This window comes from Procambarus clarkii, chromosome 14, assembly GCF_040958095.1.
Source record: "Procambarus clarkii isolate CNS0578487 chromosome 14, FALCON_Pclarkii_2.0, whole genome shotgun sequence".
Taxonomy (NCBI): Eukaryota; Metazoa; Arthropoda; class Malacostraca; order Decapoda; family Cambaridae; genus Procambarus; species Procambarus clarkii.
In genome coordinates this window covers 39,714,702-39,730,715 of record NC_091163.1, presented here as the reverse complement: position 1 = coordinate 39,730,715, position 16,014 = coordinate 39,714,702, and the positions used below count along the sequence as shown (strand labels likewise).

Genomic DNA, 16,014 nt, shown 5'->3' with positions numbered 1-16,014 from the left:
GTGTGTTGCCTGGTCTGTGTCATGTGTGTTGTCTGGTCTGTGTCATGTGTGTGTTGCCTGGTCCGTGTCATGTGTGTTGCCTGGTCTGTGTCATGTGTGTTGCCTGGTCTGTGTCATGTGTGTGTTGCCTGGTCTGTGTCATGTGTGTTGTCTTGTCTGTGTCATGTGTGTGTTGCCTGGTCTGTGTCATGTGTGTTGCCTGGTCTGTGTCATGTGTGTTGTCTGGTCTGTGTCATGTGTGTGTTGCCTGGTCCGTGTCATGTGTGTTGCCTGGTCTGTGTCATGTGTGTTGCCTGGTCTGTGTCATGTGTGTGTTGCCTGGTCTGTGTCATGTGTGTTGTCTGGTCTGTGTCATGTGTGTGTTGCCTGGTCTGTGTCATGTGTGTTGTCTTGTCTGTGTCATGTGTGTGTTGCCTGGTCTGTGTCATGTGTGTTGCCTGGTCTGTGTCATGTGTGTTGTCTGGTCTGTGTCATGTGTGTGTTGCCTGGTCTGTGTCATGTGTGTTGTCTGGTCTGTGTCATGTGTGTGTTGCCTGGTCTGTGTCATGTGTGTTGCCTGGTCTGTGTCATGTGTGTTGCCTGGTCTGTGTCAGGTGTGTTGCCTGGTCTGTGTCATGTGTGTTGCCTGGTCTTTGTCATGTGTGTTGCCTGGTCTGTGTCATGTGTGTTGCCTGGTCTGTGTCATGTGTGTTGCCTGGTCTGTGTCATGTGTGTTGCCTGGTCTGTGTCATGTGTGTGTGTTGCCTGGTCTTTGTCATGTGTGTTGCCTGGTCTGTGTCAGGTGTGTTGCCTGGTCTGTGTCATGTGTGTTGCCTGGTCTGTGTCATGTGTGTTGCCTGGTCTGTGTCATGTGTGTTGCCTGGTCTGTGTCATGTGTGTGTGTTGCCTGGTCTGTGTCAGGTGTGTTGCCTGGTCTGTGTCAGGTGTGTTGCCTGGTCTGTGTCAAGTGTGTTGCCTGATCTGTGCCAGGTGTGTTGCCTGGTCTGTGTCATGTGTGTTGCCTGATCTGTGTCATGTGTGTTGCCTGGTCTGTGTCAGGTGTGTTGCCTGGTCTGTGTCATGTGTGTTGCCTGATCTGTGTCAGGTGTGTTGCCTGGTTTGTGTCATGTGTGTTGCCTGATCTGTGTCATGTGTGTTGCCTGGTCTGTGTCAGGTGTGTTGCCTGGTCTGTGTCATGTGTGTTGCCTGGTTTGTGTCATGTGTGTTGCCTGATCTGTGTCATGTGTGTTGCCTGATCTGTGTCATGTGTGTTGCCTGGTCTGTGTCAGGTGTGTTGCCTGGTCTGTGTCATGTGTGTTGCCTGATCTGTGTCATGTGTGTTGCCTGGTCTGTATCATGTGTGTGTGTTGCCTGATCTGTGTCATGTGTGTTGCCTGGTCTGTGTCAGGTGTGTTGCCTGGTCTGTGTCATGTGTGTTGCCTGGTTTGTGTCATGTGTGTTGCCTGATCTGTGTCATGTGTGTTGCCTGGTCTGTGTCATGTGTGTTGCCTGGTCTGTGTCATGTGTGTTGCCTGGTCTGTGTCAGGTGTGTTGCCTGGTCTGTGTCATGTGTGTTGCCTGGTCTGTGTCATATGTGTTGCCTAGTCTGTGTCAAGTGTGTTGCCTGGTATGTGTCATGTGTGTTGCCTGATCTGTGTCAGGTGTGTTGCACACTGTGGCCACAGGGCGGTGTAAGCACCCTTTTCTTCTCACGATATTCCACACCTGAGACTGTGTTAGCTTGGTCAGGTGTGTACATGTGGCAACATGAAGGAGTTCTGCTGCAGGTGTCTGGGAGGCAGTGTTAGCAGGGTTGCAGTCAGGTGTGTGGCTCAACGTGTGTTTGCTGGTTGTCAGGTAGGTCATATGTGACTCCTTACTACACATGTGACACTACACAGTGACACACAGTGACACACACAGTGACATACAGTGACACACACAGTGACACACAACGTGACACACAGTGACACACACAGTGACACACACAGTGACACACACAGTGACACACACAGTGACACACACAGTGACACACACAGTGACACACACACAGTGACACACACAGTGACACACACAGTGACACACACAGTGACACACACAGTGACACACACACAGTGACACACACAGTGACACACACAGTGACACACACAGTGACACACACACAGTGACACACACAGTGACACACACAGTGACACACACAGTGACACACACAGTGACACACACAGTGACACTCACAGTGACACACACAGTGACACACACAGTGACACACAGTGACACACAGTGACTCACACAGTGACACACAGTGACACACAGAGTGACACACACAGTGACACACACAGTGACACACAGTGACACACACAGTGACACACAGTGACACACAGAGTGACACATACATTGACACACAGTGACACACACAGTGACACACACAGTGACACACACAGTGACACACACAGTGACACACACAGGGACACATATAGTGACACACAGTGACACACACAGTGACACACACAGTGACACACACAGTGACACACACAGGGACACATATAGTGACACACACAGTGACACACACAGTGACACACACACAGTGACACACACACAGTGACACACACACAGTGACACACACAGTGACACACACAGTGACACACACACAGTGACACACAGTGACACACACAGTGACACACAGTGACACACACACAGTGACACACACAGTGACACACACAGTGACACACAGTGACACACACACAGTGACACACACACAGTGACACACACACAGTGACACACACACAGTGACACACACAGTGACACACAGTGACACACACACAGTGACACACACACAGTGACACACACAGTGACACACACAGTGACACACACAGTGACACATACAGTGACACACACAGTGACACACACACAGTGACACACACAGTGACACACACAGTGACACACACAGTGACACACACAGTGACACACACAGTGACACACAGTGACACACACAGTGACACACACAGTGACACACAGTGACACACACAGTGACACACACAGGGACACACACAGGGACACACACAGTGACACACACAGTGACACACACAGGGACACACAGTGACACACACAGGGACACACACAGGGACACACACAGTGACACACAATGACACACACAGTGACACACCCAGGGACACACACAGGGACACAGTGACACACACAGTGACACAGTGACACACACAGTGACACAGTGACACACACAGTGACACAGTGACACACACAGTGACACACACAGGGACACACACACAGTGACACACACAGGGACACAGTGACACACACAGTGACACACACAGGGACACACACACAGTGACACACACAGGGACACACACACAGTGACACACACAGTGACACACACACAGTGACACACACAGTGACACACAGTGACACACAGTGACACACACAGTGACACACAGGGACACACACAGTGACACACAGTGACACACACAGTGACACACACACAGTGACACACAGTGACATACACAGTGACACACACAGTGACACACACAGTGACACACACAGTGACACACACACAGTGACACACAGTGACATACACAGTGACACACACAGGGACACACACACAGTGACACACACAGTGACACACACAGTGACACACACAGTGACACACACAGGGACACACACAGGGACACATATAGTGACACACACAGTGACACACACAGTATCACACACAGGGACACATATAGTGACACACACAGGGACACACACAGTGACACACACACAGGGACACACACAGTGACACACACAGGGACACACACAGTGACACACACAGGGACACATACAGTGACACACACAGTGACACACACAGCGACACACACAGTGACACACAGTGACACAGTGACACACACAGTGACACACACAGTGACACACACAGTGACACACACATACCAAAGAGCCAATAAGAATGAGAGGAGAAGATGAACCAGCAATGCTTGATTTGATATTTACCCTAAATGAATGGGATATAAGGGAAGTTAAGATGGAAGCGCCCTTGGGAATGAGTGACCACAGTGTATTGAACTTTGAGTACCTGGTAGAGCTAGGACTTATCTCCCCCCAAAAAGAACTAGGAATCAAAAGGCTGGCATACCGAAAGGGGAATTATGAACAGATGAGAAGTTTCCTAAGTGAAATACCTTGGGACACAGACCTCAGAGACAAGTCTGTACAGGGTATGATGGACTATGTTACCCAAAAGTGTCAGGAGGCAGTAAACAGGTTCATCCCGGCCCAAAGGGAAAAATCCGAGAAGCAACAAAAGAATCCATGGTATAATAGGGCATGTATGGAAGCGAAGAAAATGAACAAGAAGGCGTGGAGGAACTTCCGGAATAACAGAACACCAGAAAGCAGAGAGAGATACCAGAGAACCAGGAATGAGTACGTCAGGGTGAGAAGAGAAGCAGAGAAAATTTTTGAAAATGATATAGCAAACAAAGCCAAGACCGAACCAAAGCTACTCCACAGTCACATCAGAAGGAAAACAACAGTGAAAGAACAGGTATTGAAACTTAGAAGAGGCGAGGACAGGTATACAGAGAATGACAGAGAGGTGTGTGAGGAACTCAACAAGAGGTTCCAGGAGGTCTTCACAATAGAACAGGGTGAGGTCACTGTGCTAGGAGAAAGGGAGGTAAACCAGGCGGCCTTGGAGGAGTTCGAAATTACGAGAGAGGAGGTCAAGAGACACCTGCTGGATCTGGATGTTAGAAAGGCGGTTGGTCCAGATGGGATCTCACCATGGGTACTGAAAGAGTGTGCAGAGGCACTTTGCTTGCCACTCTCCATAGTGTATAGTAAATCACTAGAGACGGGAGACCTACCAGAAATATGGAAGACGGCGAATGTGGTCCCAATATACAAAAAGGGCGACAGACAAGAGGCACTGAACTACAGGCCAGTGTCCTTGACTTGTATACCATGCAAGGTGATGGAGAAGATCGTGAGAAAAAACCTGGTAACACATCTGGAGAGAAGGGACTTCGTGACAAATCGCCAACATGGATTCAGGGAGGGTAAATCTTGCCTTACAGGCTTGATAGAATTCTACGATCAGGTGACACAGATTAAGCAAGAAAGAGAGGGCTGGGCGGACTGCATTTTCTTGGATTGTCGGAAAGCCTTTGACACAGTACCGCATAAGAGGCTGGTACATAAGCTGGAGAGACAGGCAGGTGTAGCTGGTAAGGTGCTCCAGTGGATAAGGGAGTATCTAAGCAATAGGAAGCAGAGAGTTACGGTGAGGGGTGAGACCTCCGATTGGCGTGAAGTCACCAGTGGAGTCCCACAGGGCTCTGTACTCGGTCCTATCTTGTTTCTGATATATGTAAATGATCTCCCGGAGGGTATCGATTCATTTCTCTCAATGTTTGCGGACGATGCTAAAATTATGAGAAGGATTAAAACAGAAGACGACTGTTTGAGGCTTCAAGAAGACCTAGACAAGCTGAAGGAATGGTCGAACAAATGGTTGTTAGAGTTTAACCCAACCAAATGTAATGTAATGAAGATAGGTGTAGGGAGCAGGAGGCCAGATACAAGGTATCATCTGGGAGAGGAAATTCTTCAGGAGTCAGAGAAGGAAAAAGACTTGGGGGTTGATATCACGCCAGACCTGTCTCCTGCAGCACATATCAAGCGGATAACATCAGCGGCATATGCCAGGCTGGCCAACATACGAACGGCATTCAGAAACTTGTGTAAAGAATCATTCAGAACTTTGTATACCACATATGTCAGGCCAATCCTGGAGTATGCAGCCTCAGCATGGAGTCCATATCTAGTCAAGGATAAGACTAAACTGGAAAAGGTTCAAAGGTTTGCCACCAGACTAGTACCCGAGCTGAGAGGTATGAGCTACGAGGAGAGACTACAGGAATTAAACCTCACTTCGCTGGAAGACAGAAGAGTTAGGGGGGACATGATCACCACATTCAAGATTGTGAAGGGGATTGATAGGGTAGATAAAGACAGTCTATTTAACGCAAGGGGAACACGCACAAGGGGACACAGGTGGAAACTGAGTGCCCAAATGAGCCACAGAGATATTAGAAAGAACTTTTTTAGTGTCAGAGTGGTTGACAAATGGAATGCATTAGGAAGTGATGTGGTGGAGGCTGACTCCATACACAGTTTCAAGTGTAGATATGACAGAGCCCGATAGGCTCATGAATCTGTACACCTGTTGATTGACGGTTGAGAGGCGGGGCCAAAGAGCCAGAGCTCAACCCCCGCAAACACAACTAGGTGAGTACAACTAGGTGAGTACACAGTGACACACAGTGACACACAGTGACACACACAGTGACACACACAGTGACACACAGTGACACACACAGTGACACACACACACAGTGACACACACAGGGACACACAGTGACACACACAGGGACACATATAGTGACACACACAGGGACACATATAGTGACACACACAGTGACACACACAGTGACACACAGTGACACACACAGGGACACACACAGTGACACACACAGTGACACACACAGTGACACACAGTGACACACACAGGGACACATATAGTGACACACACAGGGACACATATAGTGACACACACAGTGACACACACAGTGACACACACAGTGACACACAGTGACACACACAGTGACACACACAGTGACACACACAGTGACACACACAGTGACACACACAGGGACACACACAGGGACACACACAGTGACACACACAGTGACACACAGTGACACACACAGTGACACACACAGTGACACACACAGTGACACACACAGTGACACACAGTGACACACACAGTGACACACAGTGACACACACAGTGACACACAGTGACACACACAGTGACACACACAGGGACACACACAGTGACACACACAGTGACACACACAGTGACACACACAGTGACACACACAGTGACACATAGTGACACACACAGTGACACACACAGGGACACACACACAGTGACACACACAGGGACACATATAGTGACACACACAGTGACACACACAGTGACACACAGTGACACACAGTGACACACACAGGGACACATATAGTGACACACACAGTGACACACAGTGACACACACAGGGACACACACAGTGACACACACAGTGACACACACAGGGACACACAGTGACACACAGTGACACACACACAGTGACACAGTGACACACACAGTGACACACACAGTGACACACACAGTGACACACACAGTGACACACACAGGGACACATATAGTGACACACACAGTGACACACACAGTGACACACACAGTGACACACACAGTGACACACACAGTGACACACAGTGACACACACAGTGACACACACACAGTGACACACACAGTGACACACACAGTGACACACACAGTGACACACACAGGGACACATATAGTGACACACACAGTGACACACACAGTGACACACACAGTGACACACACAGGGACACATATAGTGACACACACAGTGACACACACAGTGACAAACACAGTGACACACACAGTGACACACACAGTGACACATATAGTGACACACACAGTGACACACACAGTGACACACACAGTGACACACACAGGGACACATATAGTGACACACACAGTGACACACACAGTGACAAACACAGTGACACACACAGTGACACATACAGTGACACACAGTGACACACACAGTGACACATACAGTGACACATACCAACCTGGAGTGTCAGCACTTGCAACATTACAGTCTCATGCATGATGCTCTGACGTCATCTGAAGCATGTTGCTCTGACGTCATCTGAAGCATGTTGTTCATATAGCTATATAACTGTTTACTTCTGTGACGTCAGACCTGTGTGTGACGTCAGACCTGTGTGACGTCAGACCTGTGTGACGTCAGACCTGTGTGTGACGTCAGACCTGTGTGACGTCAGACCTGTGCGTGTCGTCAGACCTGTGTGACGTCAGACCTGTGTGACGTCAGACCTGTGTGTGACGTCAGACCTGTGCGTGACGTCAGCTCTGTGTGACGTCACGCCTGGTACTCCTGACCAAAGCAACACTTGCTCCTGACTAAGCTTGTGAACGTGTAGCTGCATGCACCAGTCGCAGAACCATGTTGCATATTCGGCCATGTTGCAGCCAGCATTTCTGCAGTGATAGGCGGGTGCTTACATAGTCTCTATGGCCGCCTGGTGGCATGTCTTGTGGCTGAGGACTGAGTTTACAGAGAACTTATGTGTCCAGGACCGAGGTCTGGGGGCTCGTGAGCCACTGCGGGGCTTACGCACCCCCACAACCCATCTCTCCTGTTGATGGGGAAGTGGAAGCCAAGGTCGGGCGAGCGAACATTAGCCGGGATCATTCATTCGAACTTCTCCAGCCCTGACTTCGTCTTCCTTGTCGCTAGCGGACGTGTCTGTATCTCTTATCATGGCGTCTTTATCTGAATTTACTAACCAACTTACGAGCTCAGACATGCTAAGAGGACGTCAATACCGTAAAGACCTCGTAACACTACGAGAGCCAACTAAAGACTGAGCCATTAAGACGGACAAAAGAGGTCCAGACGTGGTGTCCGGACAGGTAGGTCCTCTGTCAGCCTCAGACGAGACCTGTGTGTTCATATACTCGTATAAAACTGTATTATAATACTTAGGGCCTCGGCAAGTATGATGTAATGTACGTTAAGTATAATATAAATATATTTCTATGATATTTTCTGCCCAGTAACATTATAGAGTGAACAAAGTCATCAAATTGTGACATTTGCAACATGTTCAACTTGGAGCAGTTGTATCTTAGATATTGCATAACACACTTGGTGCGCCTTACACAACTTCCCCAGGTGGGCTCACAACACCCCAAGTGGCCCAACAACACCCCCAGGTGGCCCCACAACTTCCCAGGTGGCCCCACAACACCCTAGGTGGCCCCACAACACCCCAGGTGGTCCCACAACACCACAGGTGGGCCAACAACACCACAGGTGGCCCCACAACACCCCAGGTGGCCCCACAACACTTCAGGTGGTCTCACAACACCCTAGGTGACCCCACAACACCCTATATGGCATCACAACACCCCAGGTGGCCCCACAACATCCCAGGTGGCCCCACAACACCACAGGTGACCCCACAACACCCCAAGTGGCCCCCGCAACACCTCAGGTGGCCCAAGAACACCACAGGTGGCCCAACAACACCCCAGGTGGTCTCACAACACCCCAGGTGGCCCCTCAACACCCCAGGTGGCCCACACAACACTCCAGGTGGCCCCACAACACCACAGGTGGCCCCACAACATCCCAGGTGCCACCACCAACACCCCAGGTGCACCAACAACAACCCAGGTGCACCAACAACACACCAGGTGCACCAACAACACCACAGGTGCACCAACAACACCCCAGGTGCACTAACACCCCAGGTGCACCAACAACACCCCAGGTGCACTAACACCCCAGGTGCACCAACAACACCCCAGGTGCACCAACAACTCCCCAGGTGCACTAACACCCCAGGTGCCCCACCAACACCCCAGGTGCACCTAACAACACCCCAGGTGCACCAACAACACCCCAGGTGCACCACCAACACCCTAGGTGCACCACCAACACCCCAGGTGCAGCACTAACACCCCAGGTGCACCTAACAACACCCCAGGTGCACCACCAACACCCCAGGTGCACCAACAACACACTAGGTGCACCAACACCCCAGGTGCACCAACATCACCCCAGGTGCACCAACAACACCCCAGGTGCACCACCAACACCCCAGGTGCACTTAACAACACCCCAGGTGCACCAACAACACCCCAGGTGCACCACCAACACCCCAGGTGCACCACTAACACCCCAGGTGCACCACCAACACCCCAGGTGTACCCAACAACACCCCAGGTGCACCACTAACACCCCAGGTGCACCACCAACACCCCAGGTGCACCACTAACACCCCAGGTGCCCCACCAACACCCCAGGTGCACCACTAACACCCCAGGTGCACCAACAACACCCCAGGTGCACTAACACCCTAGGTGCACCACCAACACCCCAGGTGCACTTAACAACACCCCAGGTGCACCAACAACACCCCAGGTGCACCACCAACACCCCAGGTGCACCACCAACACCCCAGGTGCACCACTAACACCCCAGGTGCACCAACAACACCCCAGGTGCACCACCAACACCCCAGGTGCACCACCAACACCCCAGGTGCCCCACCAACACCCCAGGTGCACCACTAACACCCCAGGTGCACCACCAACACCCCAGGTGCACCACCAACACCCCAGGTGCACCACTAACACCCCAGGTGCACCACTAACACCCCAGGTGCACCTAACAACACTCCAGGTGCACCACTAACACCCCAGGTGCACCACTAACAACCCAGGTGCACCACCAACACCCCAGGTGCACCACCAACACCCCAGGTGCACCACCAACACCCCAGGTGCACCTAACAACACTCCAGGTGCACTAACACCCCAGGTGCACCACTAACACCCCAGGTGCACCTAACAACACTCCAGGTGCACCACTAACACCCCAGGTGCACCACTAACACCCCAGGTGCACCACCAACACCCCAGGTGCACCACCAACACCCCAGGTGCACCACCAACACCCCAGGTGCACCTAACAACACTCCAGGTGCACTAACACCCCAGGTGCACCACTAACACCCCAGGTGCACCTAACAACACTCCAGGTGCACTAACACCCCAGGTGCGTGTTGCAGGCGGCGTCTACGAGGATAGTGGGCGGCATCTGGTGGTTCTTCACCCTGATCATCATCAGCTCCTACACCGCCAACCTGGCCGCCTTCCTCACTGTTGAACGGATGATAACACCCATTGGTACGTTCCCCCTCCCCCCCTCATGTTCCTGGGGACGTTCACCACCCTCATGTTGCTGGGGGCGTTCACCACCCTCATGTTGCTGGGGACGTTCACCACCCTCATGTTCCTGGGGACGTTCACCACCCTCATGTTGCTGGGGGCGTTCACCACCCTCATGTTGCTGGGCACGTTCACCACCCTCATGTTGCTGGGGACGTTCACCACCCTAATGTTGCTGGGGGCGTTCCTCACCCTCATGTTGCTGGGGACGTTCACCACCCTCATGTTGCTGGGGGCGTTCACCACCCTCATGTTGCTGGGGGCGTTCACCACCCTCATGTTGCTGGGGGCGTTCACCACCCTCATGTTCCTGGGGGCGTTCACCACCCTCATGTTGCTGGGGACATTCCTCACCCTCATGTTGCTGGGGGCGTTCCTCACCCTCATGTTGCTGGGGGCGTTCACCACCCTCATGTTGCTGGGGGCGTTCACCACCCTCGTGTTCCTGGGGACGTTCACCACCCTAATGTTGCTGGGGGCGTTCACCACCCTCATGTTGCTGGGGACATTCCTCACCCTCATGTTGCTGGGGGCGTTCACCACCCTCATGTTGCTGGGGGCGTTCACCACCCTCATGTTGCTGGGGACATTCCTCACCCTCATGTTGCTGGGGGCGTTCACCACCCTCAAGTTGCTGGGGGCATTCACCACCCTCATGTTGCTGGGGACGTTCCTCACCCTCATGTTGCTGGGGGCGTTCCTCACCCTCATGTTGCTGGGCACGTTCACCACCCTCATGTTGCTGGGGGCGTTCCTCACCCTTATGTTGCTGGAGACGTTCACCACCCTCATGTTGTTGAGGGCGTTCACCACCCTCATGTTGCTGGGGGCGTTCACCACCCTCATGTTGCTGGGGGCGTTCACCACCCTCATGTTGCTGGGGGCGTTCACCACCCTCATGTTGCTGGGGGCGTTCACCACCCTCATGTTGCTGGGGCGTTCACCACCCCTCATGTTGCTGGGGGCGTTCACCACCCTCATGTTGCTGGGGACGTTCACCACCCTCATGTTGCTGGGCACGTTCACCACCCTCATGTTGCTGGGGACGTTCACCACCCTCATGTTGCTGGGGGCGTTCACCACCCTCATGTTGCTGGGGACGTTCACTACCCTCATGTTGTTGGGGACGTTCACCACCCTCATGTTGCTGGGGGCGTTCACCACCCTCATGTTGCTGGGGACATTCCTCACCCTCATGTTGCTGGGGGCGTTCACCACCCTCATGTTGCTGGGGACGTTCACCACCCTCATGTTGCTGGGGACGTTCACCACCCTCATGTTCCTGGGGACGTTCACTACCCTCATGTTGCTGGGGACGTTCACCACCCTCATGTTGCTGGGGACATTCCTCACACCCTCATGTTGCTGGGGACATTCCTCACCCTCATGTTGCTGGGGGCGTTCACCACCCTCATGTTGCTGGGGACATTCCTCACCCTCATGTTGCTGGGGGCGTTCACCACCCTCATGTTGCTGGGGGCGTTCACCACCCTCATGTTGCTGGGGGCGTTCACCACCCTCATGTTGCTGGGGACATTCCTCACCCTCATGTTGCTAGGGGCGTTGACCACCCTCATGTTGCTGGGGGCGTTCACCACCCTCATGTTGCTGGGGACATTCCTCACCCTCATGTTGCTCGGGGCGTTCACCACCCTCATGTTGCTGGGGGCGTTCACCACCCTCATGTTGCTGGGGGCGTTCACCACCCTCATGTTGCTGGGGACATTCCTCACCCTCATGTTACTGGGGACATTCACTACCCTCATGTTGCTGGGGGCGTTCACCACCCTCATGTTGCTGGGGGCGTTCATCACCCTCATGTTGCTGGGGACATTCCTCACCCTCATGTTGCTGGGGGCGTTCACCACCCTCATGTTGCTGGGGACGTTCACCACCCTCATGTTGCTGGGGGCGTTCACCACCCTCATGTTGCTGGGGGCGTTCACTACCCTCATGTTGCTGGGGGCGTTCACCACCCTCATGTTGCTGGGGGCGTTCACCACCCTCATGTTGCTGGGGACGTTCCTCACCCTCATGTTGCTGGGGACATTCCTCACCCTCATGTTGCTGGGGACGTTCACCACCCTAATGTTGCTGGGGGCGTTCACCACCCTCATGTTGCTGGGGGCGTTCACCACCCTCATGTTGCTGGGGACGTTCCTCACCCTCATGTTGCTGGGGACATTCCTCACCCTCATGTTGCTGGGGACGTTCACCACCCAAATGTTGCTGGGGACGTTCCTCACCCTCATGTTCCTGGGGACGTTCCTCACCCTCATGTTGCTGGGGACATTCCTCACCCTCATGTTGCTGGGGGCGTTCACCACCCTCATGTTCCTGGGGACGTTCCTCACCCTCATGTTCCTGGGGACGTTCCTCACGCTCATGTTGCTGGGGACATTCCTCACCCTCATGTTGCTGGGGGCGTTCACCACCCTCATGTTCCTGGGGACGTTCCTCACCCTCATGTTCCTGGGGACGTTCCTCACCCTCATGTTGCTGGGGACATTCCTCACCCTCATGTTGCTGGGGACGTTCACCACCCTCATGTTGCTGGGGGCGTTCCTCACCCTCATGTTGCTGGGGACGTTCACCACCCTCATGTTGCTGGGGACGTTCCCCACCCTCATGTTGCTGGGGGCGTTCCTCACCCTCATGTTGCTGGGGACGTTCCTCACCCTCATGTTGCTGGGGACGTTCACCACCCTCATGTTGCTGGGGGCGTTCACCATCCTCATGTTGTTAGGCACGTTCACCACCCTCATGTTGCTGGGGACGTTCACCACCCTCATGTTGCTGGGGGCGTTCACCACCCTCATGTTGTTGGGCACGTTCACCACCCTCATGTTGCTGGGGACGTTCACCACCCTAATGTTGCTGGGGGCGTTCACCACCCTCATGTTGTTGGGCACGTTCACCACCCTCATGTTGCTGGGGGCGTTCACCACCCTCATGTTGCTGGGGACGTTCCTCACCCTCATGTTGCTGGGCACGTTCACCACCCTCATGTTGCTGGGGGCGTTCACCACCCTCATGTTGCTGGGGACGTTCACCACCCTCATGTTGCTGGGGGCGTTCACCACCCTCATGTTGCTGGGGACGTTCCTCACCCTCATGTTGCTGGTGACGTTCACCACCCTCATGTTGCTGGGGACGTTCACCACCCTCATGTTGCTGGGGACGTTCACACCCTCATGTTGCTGGGGGCGTTCACCACCCTCATGTTGCTGGGGACGTTCACCACCCTCATGTTGCTGGGGACGTTCACCACCCTCGTGTTGCTGGGGACGTTCACCACCCTCATGTTTCTGGGCACGTTCCTCACCCTCATGTTGCAGGGGACGTTCACCACCCTCATGTTGCTGGGGACGTTCCTCACCCTCATGTTGCTGGGCACGTTCACCACCCTCATGTTGCTGGGGACATTCACCACCCTCATGTTGCTGGGGACGTTCACCACCCTCATGTTGCTGGGGGCGTTCCTCACCCTCATGTTGCTGGGGACGTTCACCACCCTCATGTTGCTGGGGGCGTTCACCACCCTCATGATGCTGGGGACGTTCACCACCCTCATGTTGCTGGGGACGTTCACCACCCTCATGTTGCTGGGGACGTTCACCACCCTCATGTTGCTGGGGACGTTCCTCACCCTCATGTTGCTGGTGACGTTCCTCACCCTCATGTTGCTGGGGACGTTCACCACCCTCATGTTGCTGGGGGCGTTCCTCACCATCATGTTGCTGGGGACGTTCACCACCCTCATGTTGCTGGGGGCGTTCACCACCCTCATGTTGCTGGGGGCGTTCACCACCCTCATGTTGCTGGGAGCGTTCACCACCCTCATGTTGCTGGGGGCGTTCACCACCCTCATGTTGCTGGGGACGTTCACCACCCTCATGTTGCTGGGGGCGGTCACCACCCTCATGTTGCTGGGGGCGTTCAACACCCTCATGTTGCTGGGGACGTTCACCACCCTCATGTTCCTGGGGACGTTCCTCACCCTCATGTTGCTGGGGGCGTTCACCACCCACATGTTCCTGGGGACGTTCCTCACCCTCATATTGCTGGGGACGTTCCTCACCCTCATGTTGCTGGGGGCGTTCACCACCCTCATGTTGCTGGGGGCGTTCACCACCCTCATGTTGCTGGGGACGTTCACCACCCTCATGTTGCTGGGGACGTTCACCACCCTCATGTTGCTGGGGACGTTCACCACCCTCATGTTGCTGGGGGCGTTCACCACCCTCATGTTGCTGGGGACGTTCGCCACCCTCATGTTGCTGGGGACGTTCACCACCCTCATGTTGCTGGGGGCGTTCACCACCCTCATGTTGCTGGGGGCGTTCACCACCCTCATGTTGCTGGGGACGTTCACCACCCTCGTGTTGCTGGGGACGTTCACCACCCTCATGTTGCTGGGGGCGTTCACCACCCTCATGTTGCTGGGGACGTTCCTCACCCTCATGTTGCTGGGGCGTTCACCACCCTCATGTTGCTGGGGGCGTTCAACACCCTCATGTTGCTGGGGACGTTCACCACCCTCATGTTCCTGGGGACGTTCCTCACCCTCATGTTGCTGGGGGCGTTCCTCACCCTCATGTTGCTGGGGACGTTCACCACCCTCATGTTCCTGGGGACGTTCCTCACCCTCATGTTGCTGGGGGCGTTCCTCACCCTCATGTTGCTGGGGACGTTCACCACCCTCATGTTCCTGGGGACGTTCCTCACCCTCATGTTGCTGGGGGCGTTCACCACCCTCATGTTGCTGGGGGCGTTCACCACCCTCATGTTGCTGGGGGCGTTCACCACCCTCATGTTGCTGGGCACGTTCACCACCCTCATGTTCCTGAAGGTCGGCGTTCAATCCCCGACCATCCAAGTGGTCGGGCACCATTCCTTCCCACCGTCCCATCCCAAATCCTTATCCTGACCCCTTCCCCGTGCTATCTAGTGGTAATGGCTTGGTGCTTCCCCCTGATAAACCCCCCCTGCCTCTGTGGCCGTGCTGTCGCAGCTCTGTGGGTGATGTGAGCAATGTTCCTGGCGTCGTGTTCCCGCCGTGCTGTCGCAGCTCTGTGGGTGATGTGAGCAATGTTCCTGGCGTCGTGT

General features: G+C 54.0%; 1 protein-coding gene across 1 annotated transcript in view; it reads left to right on the top strand.

Annotated features, from left to right (window-relative positions):
* LOC123772696 (glutamate receptor ionotropic, kainate 2) overlaps window positions 1-16,014 on the top strand; it is a gene marked incomplete at its 5' end in the record, with an annotated part of 107,690 nt that overhangs the window by 44,357 nt on the left and 47,319 nt on the right. The window contains 1 exon segment of the mRNA XM_069324519.1: window positions 10,746-10,863. Within this exon segment, the coding sequence (XP_069180620.1) occupies window positions 10,746-10,863 (118 nt within the window).